A 19483-nucleotide genomic window follows, 5' to 3' on the forward strand; every position below is an offset into this window, starting at 1 on the left:
TGTTTCAGGGGTGTTGTATATTGGCGGGTTAGTGGGAAGAAATCAAGGTACAATTACAAAATGCTATGTCATAGGACAGGTTTCAGGAGAAAGCGGAGTGGGTGGATTAGTCGGACGGAATTATGGCAGAATAGCTAGAGGTGATTTTATCACGCGCTTGCTCACTCCACTTACTTTGAGAAAAATGTGGGACTACGTATAGTCTACACGAGGGTTGTCCCACTACGTTTTTCCTTGCTTGCCCGCGTATTCCTAACTACCGAGAACCTAGAACAGGCTAGGAGGGGCCATGTCCACTATCTGAAACGTCGTGCGCCGTACTATAAGTATTTTTTTAATTTCAATCCGGAATAGCAAAGGTTACCTTGGACATTTTGTGTAGTTTTGCTGTTAATGCTCAGCCAATAAGGGGGCAATGAGTCACAGCCCTGTCCAAGCCCTACAAGTCAGGTGCTCACCGGCTTTGTCACTTGGAAAGGGTGCAAGCACCTTATGAACACCATAAGATGCTGAGCTAACCGCCGCCTGGTAAGCTCAGTTGGTAGAGCGCCGGACTGCTGTGCGGGAGGTCGTGGGTTTGAACCCCAGACCAGACCAACACTCAGGGTCTTAAAATAACTGAGGAGAATGTGCTGCCTTTGTAATTACATCTGCAAATGGTTAGACATTCTAGTCTTCTCGGAAAAGGACGATAAACCGTAGGTCCCGTCTCCTGTATCTTCAGTCTTATAACAGGGGACGTTAAAGAACCCACACACTATTCGCAAAGAGTAGGACATGAAGTTCCCGGTGTTGTAGTCTGGCCTATGTGTAGTAAATTACAGTATGTGTACAGCGCATTTGAACATTACATATGAAAAATGCGCTATATAAATTGATTATCATAATTGAAATTGATTATCAAATTGATTATCATTATAAAAGCTCCATTATTGAAAGCGGGGCAGGGGGGGGGGGGGGGGGGGGGGCAGTGATGTAAGTTATTTATAAACAATTTTCTTTTTATTTCCAACAGGAAAACTTCTAGCAAAGCCAAGAATAAAAAAGAAAAGAAAACTCGAAGCGGAGACGAACTCTAATTAAATCAAGAAGCTAGTCGTCTCGACTGACAACCCAAACGATTTGTTTTCAGCGTGCTCTGTGTATAAAAGAAACTTAATGTTTGTTTTTTAATGCTTATAAATGCAAGGTAGAAATAAGGATTACGAGAAATTTTTTACGAAATGCATTTCACTATCAACTCTTGAAATAAAAACTTTATGGACTCTTCATGGACTTCGACTAATTTTGTCGTTAGTGTAAAGTTGCAGGATAGAGATCTCTTTCGGAAACTTTAAATTTCTCAAAGACTAGGGAGCTTGGAGTAAAATCGATTTAACCTTTAAGAAAAAGGTTAAGAGAAAAACTAGTTTAAGACGTTTTAAAAACCTCTATTTTGATAAACTTTATTTAACTGTTTTTCAGTCATACACAAGTGTCTTTACAATATATTTTAAAATGTTTTCGCAAACATTTTAAAATAGATTTGAACAGTACATGACAAGTAATTTTTCCAAACTGTGCCTCAAAATATATATTACAACAATTAAGGATTTAAATTTAAAATGAAGCTTGTCACACAAAAGTACACAATGTCCAGAACTGATTAAGCGAGCCAAATATTTTACCTATGCAGGTTAACATGAATGTTTTTATGCTTCAGTTTATTAGAAGAAGATTTTCGTTTCTCAATTCCAAAAGACAATTCTGTCAGCGATTTTATATTTTAAAGAGACTGTGTCACAGCTGAGTTAAGTTTATTTTATTTAGTTTTGCCAAATACTCGCTATGAAACTTAATGTTTGCAAAGAAATTACTTCTATGGATCTAAATGGCAAAACCATAGCTTCATTGCAACCAAATGTGACTCCCGGGCGTTATAATTTAAAGTTACAAGCAAACAAGATTTACTTTGAAAAATGTTTAGCCCAACAATATTGCAAAAAACACGTATCGCAATCCGTTTCAATCTTCGTCGCTTTTGGCCATCCATACCTTCTTTTGTATTTGGTGTGTTATTGAAAATTTTCTTCACTGTTTTAAGAGGTTATTTTCATATTTTAACGAATTTGATGGTCATTTCCCATGCCTAAATGTAACTAAAATCCGTGACACAGTCCCTTTAGAGTATCATAAGTTATGCGAAACCGGCTCAACAGTGTGCGGGAGTCACCCATTCGGTCAGATAAGCCTCTTTTCCTTTTAGTCTGTTTTTCTCCGATATTCAAATCCGTATTTGCCATTTTTTTTTTCCCAGTTAATTCACGTTGAAGAACAAAGTTTTGTCTCTTTGCGCAAACTGGATTTTTTCTTATTTATTCATCCTTTGGACTGCTGAAATATAGTGTCCACCGAAGAACAGCAATCCTCGCTCTGTCAAGAACCGCTTGAAAAGAATCCATTGCTGGTCGAACGTCGAGCGCGACAAATTCTCCACTCTTGTAAGCTTCTTCGTCGCCGATGTCGTAGTAATCGATAATGTATCGGACTTCCCGACCACAGCGATCGATAACCCAGTCGTGACGATCAAATGGAAGCTCATAACTGGGAGAAAGGAAGAATTATTAAGTATTAGGATTAAAGTAAAACGGGAGAGAAGAATTAATTATTTTTAATAAACAATATTATCAAAGTACTTGGCCTAATGATATACCACAGCCATACGAGTGAGTAATATATCCCTGGGGGACCCCTATAAGAAAGTGACGGGGTGTTTCTCAGAAAGTAATTCAAGGAACCAGAAGAATTAATTTTTTTAAATAAACAATATTACCAAGGTACTTGGCCTTATGATATACCAGAGCCATACGAGTGAGTAATATATCCCTGGGGGACCCCTATAAGAAAGTGGCGGGGTGTTTCTCAGAAAGTAATTCAAGGAACCAGAATCTTGTACCGTGGACGTGACTGAATTAACTGGTACCAAATCTAAACATTTTAATACTAACTGATTTATCCCAATAACCTTTCCTACAAGTCAAGTCTGGGAAAACTGTAAAGATATCCATTTTAGATGCAACACCTTAATTTATGGCACAAGTCTATGAATTTTTACCTAAAAGGTACTATTACTTCCCAGTCGACATACAGCCGTTTTGAGAAGGGTTGTCCTACAGAAGCATAAAATTTATCCGACAGTGCAGATTTAACAATAATTGGTTCATGCTTTAGTGTGCACTATTGAACTATGGTGCACGAAGGAAGTTTGGCGAGCATGAAAGAAGCGTAAGAATTGCACCAGGTGATAGCCAAGAGCAGCTCTAGCTTCTTGAGAGTTCTCCAAATTTGCAAGTGCACCATAACTTGATACTGCACAGCTAAGAGCATGAAGCAATTGGTTTGTAACATTGCCAGTGGAAATGTAGATTTAAACCAATGCCAAAAACTAGTGCAAAAGAAAACGTTTGGTGAAGCGATTTGCTCACGCCATGTTCCCACTATCAGCGTGCACTATTTGATTTTGTGCACGCGCACATATACTGAATTTGATTGCACGGCTCTGCTAGCTATGTCATAGCCTGTTCTAGGCTCTTAGTAGTTGTTGGAGAGCAAAAAACACAGGCGAGCGAGGAAAAAAAAACGAGGGGGGGGGGGGGAGGTACGTGTATCAGGGGTAGTAGTTAATTCCAGAGCTTTAACTCGCTCTGATAAAGGTAGTAGTTAGCCCTTGCTTTATCGAAGTCCACAACATTTTATCAAATTCAAATTCAAAAATTGTTAATAAACCACCTGAAAGCAAATTTATACCAGTGAGCAAAATATAACGTATATCTTTCTTACCCCATCCAACTTCTTATTCTTGCCCGTGGAGAAAACTCTTTTGCTTTCCCTCTAAAACTAAGCAGTTTTGGTGTGTCGCATTCCCTGTAAAAAAAAAAATGAAGGAGAAAAGGTAACGAAATAAAAATGAAAGTGAATTCTGGAATTATCATTCACTATGTGATATCTTGGGATTGTTCTGTTGACTTGGAGCTGGCCTGCAGTGCAGGCATTTTCCGTGGGCATGCGAGAAAGCAGTATAAGCTCAAGTAGATTCACCACCATGTTGGATAAGGGTGGAGAGATGATTGGAAGTGAGAAAACAAACACACTCTACATTCAGCCTCACTCTTACTCCCTGGGACACAGTTTGTCCAATCTCCCCAGCCCTCTCCCATGTTTGAATCCAAGATGGCACTCACCTGATCAAAAAGTGCTCGCTTGCTAAAATATGCCTGCATTGTATTGCAGGCTAACTAGGAGCTAACTAAAAAGCTTACAAAAAATTTACAAAACATAGGCCAAAAACAGTTCCCATGAGCTTGCTTATGTTTTGTTTTCATGGCTTGATGTAAATACTCAAGTAAGTCAATTTTTTTGTGTTAACCCTTGCCTGTGGCTCAGGTTCAAATAAATTGTCAGTTCTTTTTACATCCACATCAGGCTAGCAACCCCGGCAAAAGAGGTTTGACTGGAAATGACTCCTGCTATTACGGACTCTCGCTATATAGGACACTAAACTGGAATTCCATTATAACTGGAAGTCCATTATAACGAGAGTTGACTGTATTTGGAAAAGTTAAAAAACATTGTAAACTTAACTTAACCATGACACAGTCCCTTTAAATGCAATCCCAATCTTACTTGTAGTGAAGAGCCTCCCACTTAAGAATCTCCTGCCACGCAGCCTCGTTGTTGGCATTGTGGATCCTGATGATATTATCCATGTCATTAGCTTGTACTTCATCATCCTTCCATTTCCAGCCCTTACGTAACATTGCATTCCAGAACATCTGCTGTGAGGGGTACACCCAGTTCTCATCCTTGCCAGTACCCCCTCTAGGGATGGATGATACCTGGCGATTGATTGGCAGAGGGAATGGTTGGCCAGGGGAAGGTTGTTGGTTTGGTGGCGGCATCTGCAAAGGAAAGTTATCAACTGTGAATTTCACATTACAATAATAATCAATATAGTCAATGCTCACCTTGCTACTCAAAATGCGTGGTATAATGGACTTGCAGCAGTGAATGTTCTGGCCACACAACTTTCTTTCTCACAAAGTATTAATACATTAGAATCCTGATTTTTCGAACCTCTAAGGAGGCCCTGCCAGGGTAAATTCCGACAAGCGACATGGCCCAAAAAGTAGCGACAGCACATAAAATAAACCGTTTTGAAAAAACTTAAATTCCGACAAGGACAATCAATTTTCCTTCAATTCAACTATCGATAGCGACAGGAAGTGTGATAAAACAGCGACAAGGGGCATTTTTAAATTTAGACAAGCGACATGGATTCCCTCCCTGGCAGAGCCTCTCTAAGGGAAACAAATATTGGTTTGAGAAATTGGGTAGTTCTAGAAATCGGGGTTACAAATGCAGTTTTTGACTGAGGGAAGCGAAAACACATTCTCAAACAGACAGTAACTACAATCTAGAAAATCAAACTAGACAATACTGTCTTTTAAAGGAAACCTCTGCTCTTGAGGCAAGTTGACATTGACTTGTTTGAAATAATGCCTAAATTACAAATTTTACAGGGCAGGGGAGAAATAGCATTTAATTACAACCGTAAACGGAAAAGATTATGGCTTTTAAATTTCCCATGCGGTGCCATTTTGGAATTTATGACCTCAGTGCATTGCCCAATTGTTTCTCACAAAAGAACCTGGCATTGCTTTCTAATAACATCGACAATGCACTAATGTCATAAAATCCCAAATGGCAGCACATGGGAAATTTAAAAGCACAAGAATTGACAAATCAAAGGCCCAGTATTCGAATGAAAAATAAATCTGCGACTTTGAACAACCAAAACGGTTTTAGACTGCTGTTTTACAGCCAAGGTTCCCTTTAAAAGTATGTTTAACAGTTGAGCTCCCAATTTCTTCTTACCATGAAAATACATTGTCAAGCAGACAAGAGATGAAAATAAAGAAAATCATCAAAAACTAGCAATGGTATATTGCAATTCCTGCATTTTGATTGGTTAACAGACAATGGTATATGAGCTCATATACCATTTACCACAAATATGGTAGCTAATACGCATCAACGAAAACAGTTGGGGAGCTCAAATATTTTTATTCTTTGGGCGTTTTTAATAAAACAGTTATTCCACTGGCTCTTGTTGGATATATGATTGTTATAGCCAACTTATATCCAACGTGTGCTCGTGGAATAATAATTTGTTAAAAATAACACAGCAGTTTCTCAGAACTAACATTAAATGAAATGTGTGCAAAAGAAATGAAAATAATTCACTATTTCAAGCCTGTAGCTAAAGGAAAATTGACTATTAATACCATGTTAGTCGGATCCAAGGCATCCGTGCCCTTGTCCATAGCATTACTGTCACAACCACTTCCTGCACTGATGGGACACTGACTGGCTTGCAGCTTCACCCCGCCATCTTGATGCATTGGACATTCACTGATTGAGGGCTTGGATGTTCTGTCAGGTGCTGGAGAGCTGTGTTGGACTGGGCACCCACTCGTAGGGGTTTGAGTGACAATTGCAGCACTGCCTCCAGCATCTGTTGACACTGGCGTCGATGAGCTACCACCCATTCCTGTTAAACTAGACTATGATTCTTCTGGGACTTTTCTTGAATGAGAATAAAGTTGAATCTTTCATGAGGACCACCAAATTTGTCAATCCAAGGTTATCAAATTAATGTTACCTTTCTCAACCCTCAAAATGGGGTAAGAAAAAATAGAACTCTGCCAATTCATCTGCAAAAATGATTCAAATATCTCACTATTCTCCCCAGATCTAAGCAGGAAAACATTTTCTTCATATCCGGGAGATTTGGTGACCCATACGGAAGACTGTGGAGATTCCAGTTTGGAAGCTAGGGGAGGGCCGGTGTCACAGCCGATTTGGACCCCCCGTCGAATTGGACCCCCCGGTCCAAATCCGCTAGCCGATATGGACCCCCCGGTCCAAATCCACTAGCCGATATGGCCCCCCCCTTCGCCGATTTGGACCCCCCTAAACAATTGTTATTTAAGCTTTGTCTCCTTCTTACTCAGTAAATTTTTCCATTTGCAAGCATATTTTTCAACGTTCCCTCGAATGACAAACACAAAATTTGTAATTAAGATAATGAAAACAAATGCATATCTTGTTATAATTCTGCCATATTTATTATAGTAAATAAAATAACTTTATATAATAGCGATGCAATTTTGCGTTCTATGCAGGCCTGTAAATTATTACCGAAAATTACTATAATTCATTGCAAAGCTTATTGTAAACTAAAGACCTGACTAAAGACAGCGTCTAACTACGGATCCTGTTATAATCTTACGGTATTACTAACTTAAAGTATTAGAAAACCGAGAACTTCGTAATATTCTTATTTTTAAATTACGCCTTAATAGAGACAAAATAATTGCAATCAGCAATAGTAGCAATTATAACCTAACGGTAACTCAAAGTCTAAGAAAAACGCGAATTTCGTTCTATTCTTTTTTCACGCCTTAATATTCAGATCAACAAAAACAATTATCAAGTCAGTACAATACACGGTAAACATATTTTTACTTGTTTAACTTGCTTTTTAACTGTAACAGTTAACTTTATTTTTGCGCTCTATGCGAACCTCTTTTTTTAACCACTGTTTACACGCTTGCGCATGCAGTTACTGAATAGCCGACAAACTTGCTCTATCGGCACTGTTACAAAAAAAAAAAACCTTTTTAAAGAAGTCGGAACCTCTTTTAAAAAAAGTTGTGAAATGTAAACAAAAAAGACAACGTAATTAGAGTCTTTGAGTGAGTTATTGTCCAGTAACTATTGATTACTCCATAATGATGATTCGTTCTAAGTAGAGTAAACTAGACAAAAACGCGGTGTTAGCAACTTTATTTAACCTGTTTTGGGTGCTTTGGGTATTGACAAAACGTTTCATTTCAAGCGAACGACAAACTATCAAGAACACAACAGTAAAAGTGTTTTTACGCTTTCGGTATGATAATAATTATAATACCGTGAACAAGTATTTTCTCCTAGTTTCACAACTAATTTACACAGAAGTAATAAAACTCGCGTTCGCGCTTTTTGTGAGAATCTTTCTATTTCAAGTTTACAACTTTTAACAAAGCTTATACTACAAAAAAAAAACACTTCTTACGCTGTAAAAGTCGAGAAAACTGCTCTTTGTTTTGTCGGCAAAGCGAAAAACTGTTTTAAAAGTCGGAAGCTATTTAGAAGAAATCTATTGTGTAAAGTAAAAACAAAAAGAAAACAATGTAATTAGAGTCCAGTAGTAATCTTATTGTCCTGTATCTTTTCAGGTTTTTGTAAATTCACTCAACCGAACATTTATTCTAATAAACTAACTTGACAGTAAGGGACTTATTAGCCGAACATGTCTTATTATAATTTCAGACGTAGACAACAAACTAACAAAAAACGCAATTGTAAATTTGGTTCTGCACTTTAGGCTCGGGTCAAAAAAAAATGACACTTGATTTTCATTTGGAAAACGTTGCTTCGGGACGTTGAGAATAACATAAATTTTACAATGCGCGTGCATGCTGTGTTTGGTAAACACCAGGGCGTACGTTGTCTATTTCCTCTTTTCAATGTCCATGAAATATTTGTATGGACTTTTTATCATCTTTTCTTTTATTCGTTTACGACTGCAGGAGTACGAAAGTAAAGTATGATCACTTCTGATGGGGGGGGTCCAAATTCCCGAAGGGGGGTCCAAATTCGCTAGCCAATATGGACTTCCGGGGGTCCATATCGGCTAGTGGATTTGAACCGGGGGGTCCATATCGGCGAGCAGATTTGGACCGGGGGGTCCAAATCCAGGGGGGTCAAAATCGGCTAGGACACCGGGTCTGGCCCACACCTAATTTCTAGGCCAAACTGAGACCCGAAAAAAAAAAATAGAAAAACAATCTTTAAGACCGTCCCCCCCACCCCCCCTGAAGGTCTGGATCTGCCACGAAATACAGTTTGTATTCGAGAGGCTCTAGGATAAGTTGGCATAGATGGATAATGCTTATGTATGGAAGTACCCCCTCCCCCAACAAAAGAGTGGTCATCACATTACAGCTAGCACACGGAAGGTTGCATATATTGGCTGAATGAAGTTTGAAATTTTGTGCATGTGGTGCCTTAAGAAGTGACCCCTCAATCACCCACTAAAGTTATAACCTGTATGCATATGCAATACAGGCTTGATTGATCAGAACTGACAGAAATCAAAATCAAAACAGACAAATGACTTGCTCATGATCAAGACAACGTGCTCAAAGTTATGTCACATTCTGTTTCCTTGACTTTCTTTTCAAGGATTACATAGCGAAATGTGTATCTTGTGGCTGAAAAATTAAATTTTGTAATACGTTACTAAATAGACTAGACCTTCTGACCTGTATTTAGATAGATGATCGCCTTTTTCTGTGGGAAAACGTCCAAGAAAGTAACTAAATGAACAGTCCTGTCTAGGTACGACGTGATCGGGTAAACTTGTTCCCAGGCTATCTCACTCGTTTGGAGGTGAGAGGGATCTGAGTTCCGGGAAGGTTTTTTTTCGAGATCCGCGATCCGCGACCTCTCCTGGCTTTTATCGTAAAAAGTGAAATGGCTATTTTTTCCTCGTGAAACGTGATTGGTTACAAAGCCGTAAGCAGTAAATCGACTTTCTGTACGAAATGAGTCTTGTGTCTTTTCTCAAGAAATGTGAGTGTCTCGAGAAATAATTCTTCTTTTACCGTGAAAATCTAGTCTGAAATTCAGCCGTCCTCGCGTCCTCTGGGGGGGGGGGGGGTTAGGGACGAGAGGACGGCTCATTCTCGTCCCCATAGCCCTTTCGTTTCTCTTAGCCGGCTAGGCCTTGGCACGAGGAAACAAAGGGCTCTGGGGACAGAGGATTTCCAGTCCTAGATTCTAAGACTTCCGGTCTTCATGTATGCAGTCATGACGTTTCAAAAGAATGTATGAGAGAGTCGTTACGTTTTCGACTTCCGTTTAGGAATTCTTTGTTCCAAACAGCCAATCAAAAAAATTCGAATTAATTCAAAAATCCTATGTCCCCAGAGCCCTAAAATCCTGCACCATTCGCCTCGTTCCACTAGTGCCATGCTCCTTGGCGCGGTGTTTGCCTGATGACATTTAGGTTAAGGATGGGCCGATACAGGTTTTTCAAAACGATACGATATCGATACGATATTTGCCTTTTTTCTCGATCTCGATCTCGATATCGATATTATGACGTCATTTCCGTCCTGACGTCATTGGTATGTCATGTGATTCGTCTAAGAATTCAAAAGACAGTCCTGGCATTATAGATGTTAGCCACGAATGTTGCTTTCTGGTCTTTTTGATTCACTGTTGCATCAGCAATGTGTGGACCCTGGTGTGGACATTAAGTCAAGGCAAGAAAAATTCAATATTGACAAGAACAACAATTTTTGTTTGAGCAAAATTGCATTTTTAAACCTCAGGTGCTGACCAGGAGACCGCAGGCTCAGGTCACGTGTACAGTATCGAAAACGTATCGAAAGTGCGATATTTTTCGAAAGTATCGATACTTTTCAAAATTGTAAAAATAACGATGTATCGAATATTTGGTATCGAGTATCGGCCCATCCTTAATTTAGGTATGTGTCCTGGATGTGGGTTTAGCACGATTTACACAGATGAATTCTTAAAGCATGCCTGTACAACTTCAGGTGAGAAATACCACTTATAAGTAATAAGTACCGGGTAATTGGTTACTTACCTTATTTATTCAGGTTGTTGTATTTTTACGCGTGAATTTTCGTCTTAGTTTAGCCTGCGAGCAGGCTCTCTATCGGGGGCAACGTGAATATTGAACCCTTCGAGCGCCGAAGGCGCGATCCCGCGAGTGCCGAAGGCGCGAGTCGGCGAGCCAAGCGAGCCGCTGGGCAAGCGAAGCGAGGGCAACGTGAATATTGAACCCTTCGAGCGCCGAAGGGTTCAATATTCACGAATAGAGAGCCTGCTCGCAGGCTAGTCTTAGTTATGCTCGCCTAAATATAAGCTTAATCAGCTGTTCGTTGTGCCGTCAGTTTACTGGTAAAACGTTCATTTCTTATGTAAGTGTAAAGTTTTCCAAGAATGCGAATCATATTTTGAGGTTTCTGATTAGTTTTATTAAGATTTAGCGAGTTTTCTTCGAGCTCATGCCCAGCTGCATTATCTGGCAGACTCAAGCAAAACTGAAATTCAACATCTGAGCCGCCATTTTGAATTTTCGCGGGAAATTCGCGAGGGCAACAAAGAGGAGCCTGAGAACGAATGAGATTGGTGTCTAACAACCTCGTCCCCAGGACTGTCCGCGTGGTGCCCCCGACAAACAGCCCTGGTGCAGGGTGATATATCGAGTTTGGTGATTGGTAGATGGTATCGGATGGTGTGTAAAATATATTGTGGCCGAGGATTGGCTATCCAAATTGTCCTTGCGACGCGGGAAGCTTCCAAGGTGTTTTGACTTCAACTTCGGAAAAGATTCCGCGCAGATATGACAAAAAGTTACGACAAATGCTTCAATGAGAAGAGTAATTCAAGCTGAAGTAAGAGAACTTCGTTTGGGATCGCAACCCAATTTTGTTTTAAGCGCCGATAATGCCGTTCGCTTTTTTGTGTTAACAATAATCAAGATGAAAAAGAGTTGAGACGAAATTCCCACGCCATACGTAGGAACGAAACCAAGAGAAGTTTGTTTTACGGGTAAGTTAAATTTTTAACTGGCTCCTGTAGTTTTAACTTAATTAAGTTTTATTTAATTGGCCTCGCAAGTATCGCCTAAAATTGTGTATCTTGTGCTCACAAATTGACAGTATCACTCGACAAAAATGCCAAAAACATTTTCTATTGTCAAGAGCTCGAGCGTTTGGTGTTCATAAAATCTGATTATATTTTACTGTTTCGCAATTTTGAATTCTGATCAGCTAGTGGAAGTTCCACTTGTATACTTTACGTTGGCAGAGTTTTAGACGTTTTCAAGGTGTACCACCGATTAATCCAAGTCGGAACGGTGCCTGATGGTACAATTTCAATTTCCCAATTCAGCTTTAGAAACCACAAGTTTGTCAGCCTTTAGAAATAACAGAAATGTTGTCCACTGGAAAAGAAAAACTGCTGATTAGTTGAAGATGAGTTAAAGTTTAGGTCTGCCAAATTTTGTTTACATGGACCTTATCAAAAGAAAAATATCAGCATTTGATTCCGCGATATTCGCTCGTAGGTCTGCTTCGTAGGCTGACTCAATTTGAAAGGGCAAGAACTTCTTTGAATATCAAAATCACGAATTTTTGATGTGGTAATCGGCTTTTAAAAACACTGGCTTTGGAGTTCTTCCTAATCCTTAACAGGTGGTTAAAATGCTGCTGGAAGAGAAATCATATACGAACGAAATTCGTTCCTTTCGAATGCACAGAACTATTTTTGCTTTGCGGTTCATAGCATATTTTATTTATTTATATTTGGTGATGTATTTTGCATTTAATATTTTGCAGATGCAGCTGGACCACAAGTACTTGGCAAAATTAACCATCAGAGTGTATTTATTGACTTAATGCATGTATTTATCCGTAAATTAAGCAATAAAGAGAGGTATTATTAGAAACGCCTTGTCTCTTGGTTACTGGTGAGTTTAGTGGTAGTCCTCTGGACTGCGTCCCCTCATTTGAACACTAGTTTACAAGAAAAAGAGTAGTCACAGCTGTCAATTGTTGGTTTAAAAAGATCAGTTTAACATCAGTCAGCTAATATAAACATAACATAAAAAAATTGTAAGATGACAGGCCACTACCATTCTATTCTATTCAAAATAAGGCCTAAAAATAACATATTCCATATAAAAATGTGTTGTAGTGAGTTAATTTATTGTAACCATGATAGCAAGTTCAATTTGGAAGACATCTTGTGGTAAACAATTTTTTAGAATGTCTCCCTAACAGTATTAGGGACCGGTCATTATTTTTGTAGAGGGAAGGGGGAGGGAAAAATATGTTAGAAAGATCAAAAATTTCTGTAAGGCCCCCCTCTAGGTCATGTAAGTAGCAAGTGACCCCCCATCTTTATTCAAAATTTATGTGATGCCCCCTCCTCCCTCACCTTATATCTCCTCTTATTTAAATGCATGTTACATACAATTAAAAAATGATTAGTTTTCTAAACTTTGGAAAAGTGACAGATATTACAAATTATGCTTTCATGGCGAACACAAATGTAATAACCATGCAAAATATAGTTTTTTTTCCAATTATTTTCCTACAGTTGTATTAAAAAGGACTTCTTTCTTGTTGTTATATCATGTTTAATTACTTCTTGGGCTATTGCAGTGACAATCATTTTGTTAAAAGAAAATAATTTCAGTCAAACCAAATATTAGCAGATAATTATAAATAACCCTAACCCTAAACCCTAACCCTTTCAGTAACTAAAATTTGAGATAACAATGGAGTTTAGAGTGCAAACAGTATTTCTTTAAAATACAAATCACTAAGTTGTACATAATGGTGGAGTTTAAAAAAAAGAAAACAATAGAATTAGCATAAAATTGTAAAATTTAGCATTACTGACATTTCACTTTACCATTTAACTGTTTTAAGCCCCCCTCTTAAAATAGCCTTGACCTCCTGTATATAATAGCCTTGACCCTCCTTCTTTTTTCCTTCCCCCCTCTGCATAAATAATGGTCGGTCTCTTTGTTAGAAATAATTTAAAACCAAGATTCATGACCTCGTTTGAAGCCTGTAAAACTGTAAGATTATGCAATGGACTTCTTTACTTGCTGTGAAGGGTAAATGTCCAAAAGTATCTAAAGTAGGTGATTTGACCAAATGATACTCCAAGTACTACATTGTAATTCTTTTTGTAACACCCACTGAGTAATATGGGAAAGACTTAACAAGTAAAGATGGCATAAAATAAAAAGTTGTGAATATTGGTTTGTTGTTCATGTCTTACCCCTTCCCCCCAAACTGCATTCAGTCATTTCAGCTAAAATAACCTGGTTGCATAAAAATAGATACCAATTTGCTTACACACTTTATTGGTTCGTTTTTGTGTTATTTATTTATTTAAAAGATTCCCCATAAAAATAAATATTTACAATTAAAAATAATAAAATATATAATAACTACTAGTGGAAGGATAAAAGCAGGGGGAACTTAATTCCCATGTAAAAGCTGTTATCCAAGATAAAACTAAAATGTATAAATAGTGTTGTCCTGCAGGTTATTGTACCAAGACACATAGTACTGTGACTCTTTTTCAGAATCACATGAACAACTTGTGGCACAAAAATATCTTGAAATATAACACACTGAACTTTGCATGAAGCTGTCAAGAGGAGTGGGCTAGAGTGAACTACCCCCATTAACTTGTACAAAACATAATGGTCAGCAGTCAGAATGAGATAAAAAAATCAAATTTTATTCTTATCAGTAAGTGAACACTGGTCTCTGTCTTTTTGTTACTAATTAAAACACTTCATGAACTTGTTGGGCATTGAATTTTCTTTTCCATTTATAAAAACTTTCAAAGCCGTTTGATATTTGGTTTCCTGTCTTGTGTACATCATGATAATTACCCCAGTTCATCTTTCATAATTGTAAGGGCCTAATTAGAAAGCCAGTTTAGAAAGCCAGTTTTTTCAGTATTCTCAGTTCAACCTGCAACCTAGTACTCTCAATAATTTTTACAGAGAAGTTCCTTAATTAAATAGCTCCCAGGTACTTTTAATTTCATTGAAAACCTTGGCAGGCTGTAACCTGCAACCTCTTTGACAGATCATGAGATATATAGAGGTTTGTCACTTGCTAACACATTTGGTCAGAAAATAAGGCCTGCGCTGCCGTATCATTTTGTTAAAATTCAGTGATTGATTGAAAATAATGGGTTCCTGTACGAACTGAAGAGTGCATGGCATTCATTTAGTGTGAATGTAGGAGATTTATGACAACGAAGAGCATTAATATAAAAAATGCAGGCCTATGTTGATCATTATCATAGTGATTTCATAAGATTGTAGGAATGCCTATTTTTTAAATTTTATGTTCTCGGGGCCTATATCGATTTTTCTTGTGGCATTAAGCTTCACACAAAAACAAATGTAGTCCAAGATCGTTTGTAAACAAAATTTATTTCAATGCTCGCCAATTATCAATACAATGTGCTTTCTCAACAACACAAGCAACCACTATGGTCTGAAAGACCTGAGATTGGAGCAGGGACCTCCCTTGCTTTGAAGCGACGAACGCCTCTGGATGTGCAAACAGCACACGCAACTCACCCTTAATTTCTCTGAACAAGTAGATCGAATTCAACGTGAACTTCTTCATCACTCGAAATCGAATCACTCAAGCTGCGTTCATCTTGTCCTGCTAACTCGACCTTTCCACTTCACAGGACAGCAAAAGGAAGTCCCTTTTCAATGAGCGATTTGGTATGATTTGGAGTTAGTCTCTCTTCGCAATATTCACCTCGACTCCTCACAACTGAAACCATTCGTACTATAGCAACCAATTCAAATCAGGACTTAAATCAAAACTGGTCGGTAACACTCAGAGAATATCCCGACCTAAATATACTGCTTCTAGAGCACGAACTTTCTACTAACACAAAAATATTGCTTCTCTCCACTGCAAAGTTCAAGGCTCGAAGAAGGGGTATGGCCGCCATTTTTTTTAAAGCAAGAACTCGACCCATACCTCATGCGACAACTTAGAAACGAGGCAATCTCCAAGATTTCTGGAGATTTTTGCAGCCTGCACCAGGGCCATTCGTCGGGGGGTACCACGCGGATAGCCCTGGGGACGAGGTTGGGTGTCTAAATGGAACGCGCTCTTCCCGATGGGAAATTTCCAAAGGAAATTCTCGGAATTTTTTTTGCAAATGGAAAACGCCCCATGATTCTTTCTTCCATCCAAAAAATTATCCAGAAAGCGTTCGAAAACAAGGCAATGACAAGGCTACGTGTGGGTTTAGTGATCACTCTACTCTAGTGGGTAATTTAACACGTTTTATCTTGGCTTCGAGAAATGACTATCTTATTATTAAATATTGCATAGCCTGCAGAACAGGCGGTTTATTTTTTGCGGAGTTATTGCGAGGTCGCGCGAAGCGCGACTTGACGACCGCTAAATAAAACTAGCACTTCGCGCTTCAACCCGCAAAGTAAACCGCCTGTTCTGTAGGCTAAACTGTATTGCGTGAAACATGATCTAGACGCCACCCTTCCCTTTATCACTCTCCTTAAATGCCATGCATTAGTTTTAAGGTAATTTTCTGAGAATAAAGTGGGTAATCAGGGTTCCTGCATGAGCCCAAGGGTCATAGGCCTTCTTGCCTGGTGAAAGCAGGTGCCCATTACTTATGATGAGCTCCTGAGTCATACAAATAAACTGCACTGGGCCGCGAACAAAATGCTGCTAGTGTGCGCAGGATCTATAAAAGACCATAAAAGACCTAATCAGCCAACAAATGAAAAAGATGAAACGTGAAACTGCAAGGCTGATGGAACTGCGTAGAAGACTTAATGCGGCAGAGACATGATAGAGACCAATCCAAGAGTCAAGAATGCATAACTGTAGACGTAGTGACATTGTCATCAAGTCTGCGGACAAAGACTTTAGAGTCATTCTTTGTAAACCCTGAAGAAGGAAGGCCGTGCCTTCCGAAATATTGGAATTTCAATACAGTCCCAAACCGTTCAATCGGCCTTGCAATTTTTTCTTTATTCATAACTGTAGACAGCTGTTTCGGACTCTTTACTCGTGTTGGCCGCACATTCTGGACTAAAGAGTCTGAAACAGCTGTCTACAGTTATACATTGTTGACTCTCAGATTGGTTTCTATCATGTCTCTGCCGCATAAAGTTTTCTACGCAGTTCGATCAGCTTTGCAGTTTCACATTTCCTGAGTCATAGGCAGCAGAGCAGGGGTAAAGGGGCTGTAGCCCCCCCCCACCCCACCCCCCAAAAAAGCGAAACTTTACGAGGTTCAGTCATTCTGCTCGTTTTGGTGCTGGAAATATCGTAAGCGCAGCGTAAAATTGGTATGTTAAGATATTCCGTCTCGTCACGGTGAGTTTGACATCATGTCTTCGGGAAACTTCGTTTAACTTCGAAAAACGATCGGAAACGTTCGTATGGCCTTCGAACAACTAACGGAGAATCCTCGGAAATCTTCGGTCTAGAAACTACCCAGAAAACAGAAAGTTGCTAGATCGGGAAAAAGTTTCTCCAAATATGAAAACCTGCCGAGTATTAAGGTCAGTCTAAGCCCTCCACCCCTCCCACGTTACAAAGCGCTCCACCGCTTCTGTGAGTCGTAGCCAATCAACTGATAATCAAGCGGAGATTGAGACCGCAACTTCATGCCTCAATAGACTCAATACAACAACACTGATCACTTATAACAACAGCAACAATCTTTATTTCGTGTACTCTTGCCTTACAAAAACTATTTACACAAAATATTCGAAATAAAATTAGAGTACAGTAATTGCCGTCTCATAAATAATTAGTGATTTGGCCAGAGAGCTTCAAAGAGAAAACCCAAGGGCAGTAAGTCGGGGCGATATGAAGTAAACCGAGCAGTAATCGCTACCTCCGAGGATCGATTATCACACAAGTGAAAAAAACGGAAGAGCTGGGAACAAGAGTAACGAGAGCTAGTGAGGTCTTCAAATTAAACTACTGACTTGAATCTCTAGGGGAAGGACTCGTGAGAGGACGATAATACCTTAGACCGTCTGCACAAAAAACTACAAGATTTGTCGGAAAAATTAAGTATTGAAAATGTTTATTACGTTGATCATTACTTTTTTGTATGTGGTGGCTCCTAAAGGAGCCTTTTTGTTAATTGTAGAACGGCCGCACTTCACTTCTTAGCTGGGGCTTTCTTAGCTGCGGCCTTCTTGGCGGGCTTTTTCGCTGCGGGTTTCTTGGCCGCTTTCTTGGCGGGCTTTTTAGCTGCGGGCTTCTTCGCTGCTGGTTTTTTAGCTGCGGGTTTCTTTGCTGCTGGTTTTTTAGCCGCGGGTTTCTTTGCAGCCTTCTTTGCCGCTGGTTTCTTCGCTGCCTTCTTGGCGGCGGGCTTCTTTGGTTTGGCGGCGGGCTTCTTCTTTGCAGCGGGCTTCTTCTTCGGTTTCTTTTCCTTCTTTGTCGGATCCACCTTGGGCAACTTGAAGGAACCTGAAGCACCAACTCCCTTGGTGTGCACAAGTACTCCTTTGTCAGCGCCTCTCTTCAAGGCCAACTTCAAGTGCGAGCCTACGTTATCACCAACCTTGTAGTTGGCTTTGATGTATTTCTCGATGGCTTGGCGGGAAGAACCGTTTCGCTCCTTCAGCGCTGCAATAGCAGCCTTGATCATCTCTATATAAGTTGGATGTTCGGCTGGTTTTGCCGGCTTTTTTGCCGGCTTCTTAGCTGGGGACTTTGCTGCTTCGGACATGTTGCAACTTTAGAAGACTTAATCACTTCGGACTAAAGACTCAAAATGTCCATTGGAAAATGCGCAAGTAAATTATATGCATCGGATGCGGACCACCGAGGAAACAATGCTAGAGAAAATGGCATCCTCTTATTTTGTGCTATTTTGCTTTGCGTTTTGTCCAATAAAAAATGCCTACCACTGAGATTTATTCAATCTTAGCCTTACATTTTGAAGCGGGGATATTGCTTTAGCTGAAAAAACAGAACATATTAGAACAAAGGCTGGCGAAGAAGGAAAAAGAAAGCTTGAAAGTTTTCAAAACAGTCAGATTGTAAAGAACATTTTGTCTTTGTAGCGAATTTATTCTTGTTAAGTTTATTATTCTTCAAATTATATAGGAATTTATGAAAGAAGAACTCTTAAAGCTTAAGTTATGGTTAGAAAATTTGGCCTTACGCCAAAGTTTCAATTGCTAAAGTTCGCTTATGCTTCAATAACAAAGACAAACTCCTAACTTCGCCAGTTTCAAGTCACCGACTATTCTTATTATTCATCCAACCAAATAGGTCTTGGCGTATGTGTTGCCGGAGTTGATGAAAATCAAACATTTCCCAAAGAAACGCAGAGTATTAAACATGAGAAAAGTAGATCTACACTGAAAGTTACAATGCTACAATTTAGTAAAGAGAAACAGCAATGTAATTAGATAACGTAACACAATAACTACACAAGGTTTTCATGACGCGCGCACAATGAATAACGCAAATTCATTTTTCAAGCTGTTCTTTTCGACTGTTATAGGCATCTTATTCAGTTCTTAAATCGTTATTTGTATTTAGAAAACTTTAATAATGAAGCAGAACTTTCAGGACTTGAAAAGAAATGATTAGAAATTTAGTAAAGAAGGTTAATTCAAACGCGTTTATTTGCATATATCAAGCGCCAAATTTCGTTACGCTACTGATCACCACGCTAAGAGTAAAAAACTTTTCATTAATAGTATTAAACTTCGAAAATGCCTCAAATGTACAGATAA

At 39.1% G+C, this 19483-nt stretch overlaps 2 protein-coding genes across 3 annotated transcripts; both read right to left on the minus strand.

Moving 5' to 3' along the window:
• Window positions 1-1431: 1431 nt before the first annotated feature.
• Window positions 1432-9509, minus strand: LOC144638270 (holocytochrome c-type synthase-like). 2 transcript variants are annotated; one of them, XM_078497493.1, is made up of 5 exons: window positions 9408-9509; window positions 6324-6624; window positions 4663-4937; window positions 3820-3903; window positions 1432-2583 (listed from the first exon to the last, which is right to left on the minus strand). In XM_078497493.1, the coding sequence occupies exons 2-5, from the start codon at window positions 6585-6587 to the stop codon at window positions 2355-2357; spliced, it is 852 nt and encodes a 283-aa protein (XP_078353619.1). In that variant the 5' UTR covers window positions 6588-6624; window positions 9408-9509; the 3' UTR covers window positions 1432-2354. The 2 variants fall into 2 exon arrangements, with proteins under 2 accessions (XP_078353619.1, XP_078353620.1); XM_078497494.1 differs by having other exon boundaries at window positions 6324-6619; window positions 9408-9474.
• Window positions 9510-17422: 7913 nt separating this feature from the next.
• LOC144638300 (histone H1-delta-like) lies at window positions 17423-18505 on the minus strand. Its single transcript, XM_078497528.1, has one exon. The coding sequence runs from the start codon at window positions 18463-18465 to the stop codon at window positions 17893-17895; it is 573 nt and encodes a 190-aa protein (XP_078353654.1). The 5' UTR covers window positions 18466-18505; the 3' UTR covers window positions 17423-17892.
• Window positions 18506-19483: the final 978 nt, after the last annotated feature.

This window comes from Oculina patagonica, chromosome 14 (genome assembly GCF_052425735.1).
Source record: "Oculina patagonica isolate OP01 chromosome 14, crgOcupat, whole genome shotgun sequence".
In the NCBI taxonomy this organism is placed as follows: Eukaryota; Metazoa; Cnidaria; class Anthozoa; order Scleractinia; family Oculinidae; genus Oculina; species Oculina patagonica.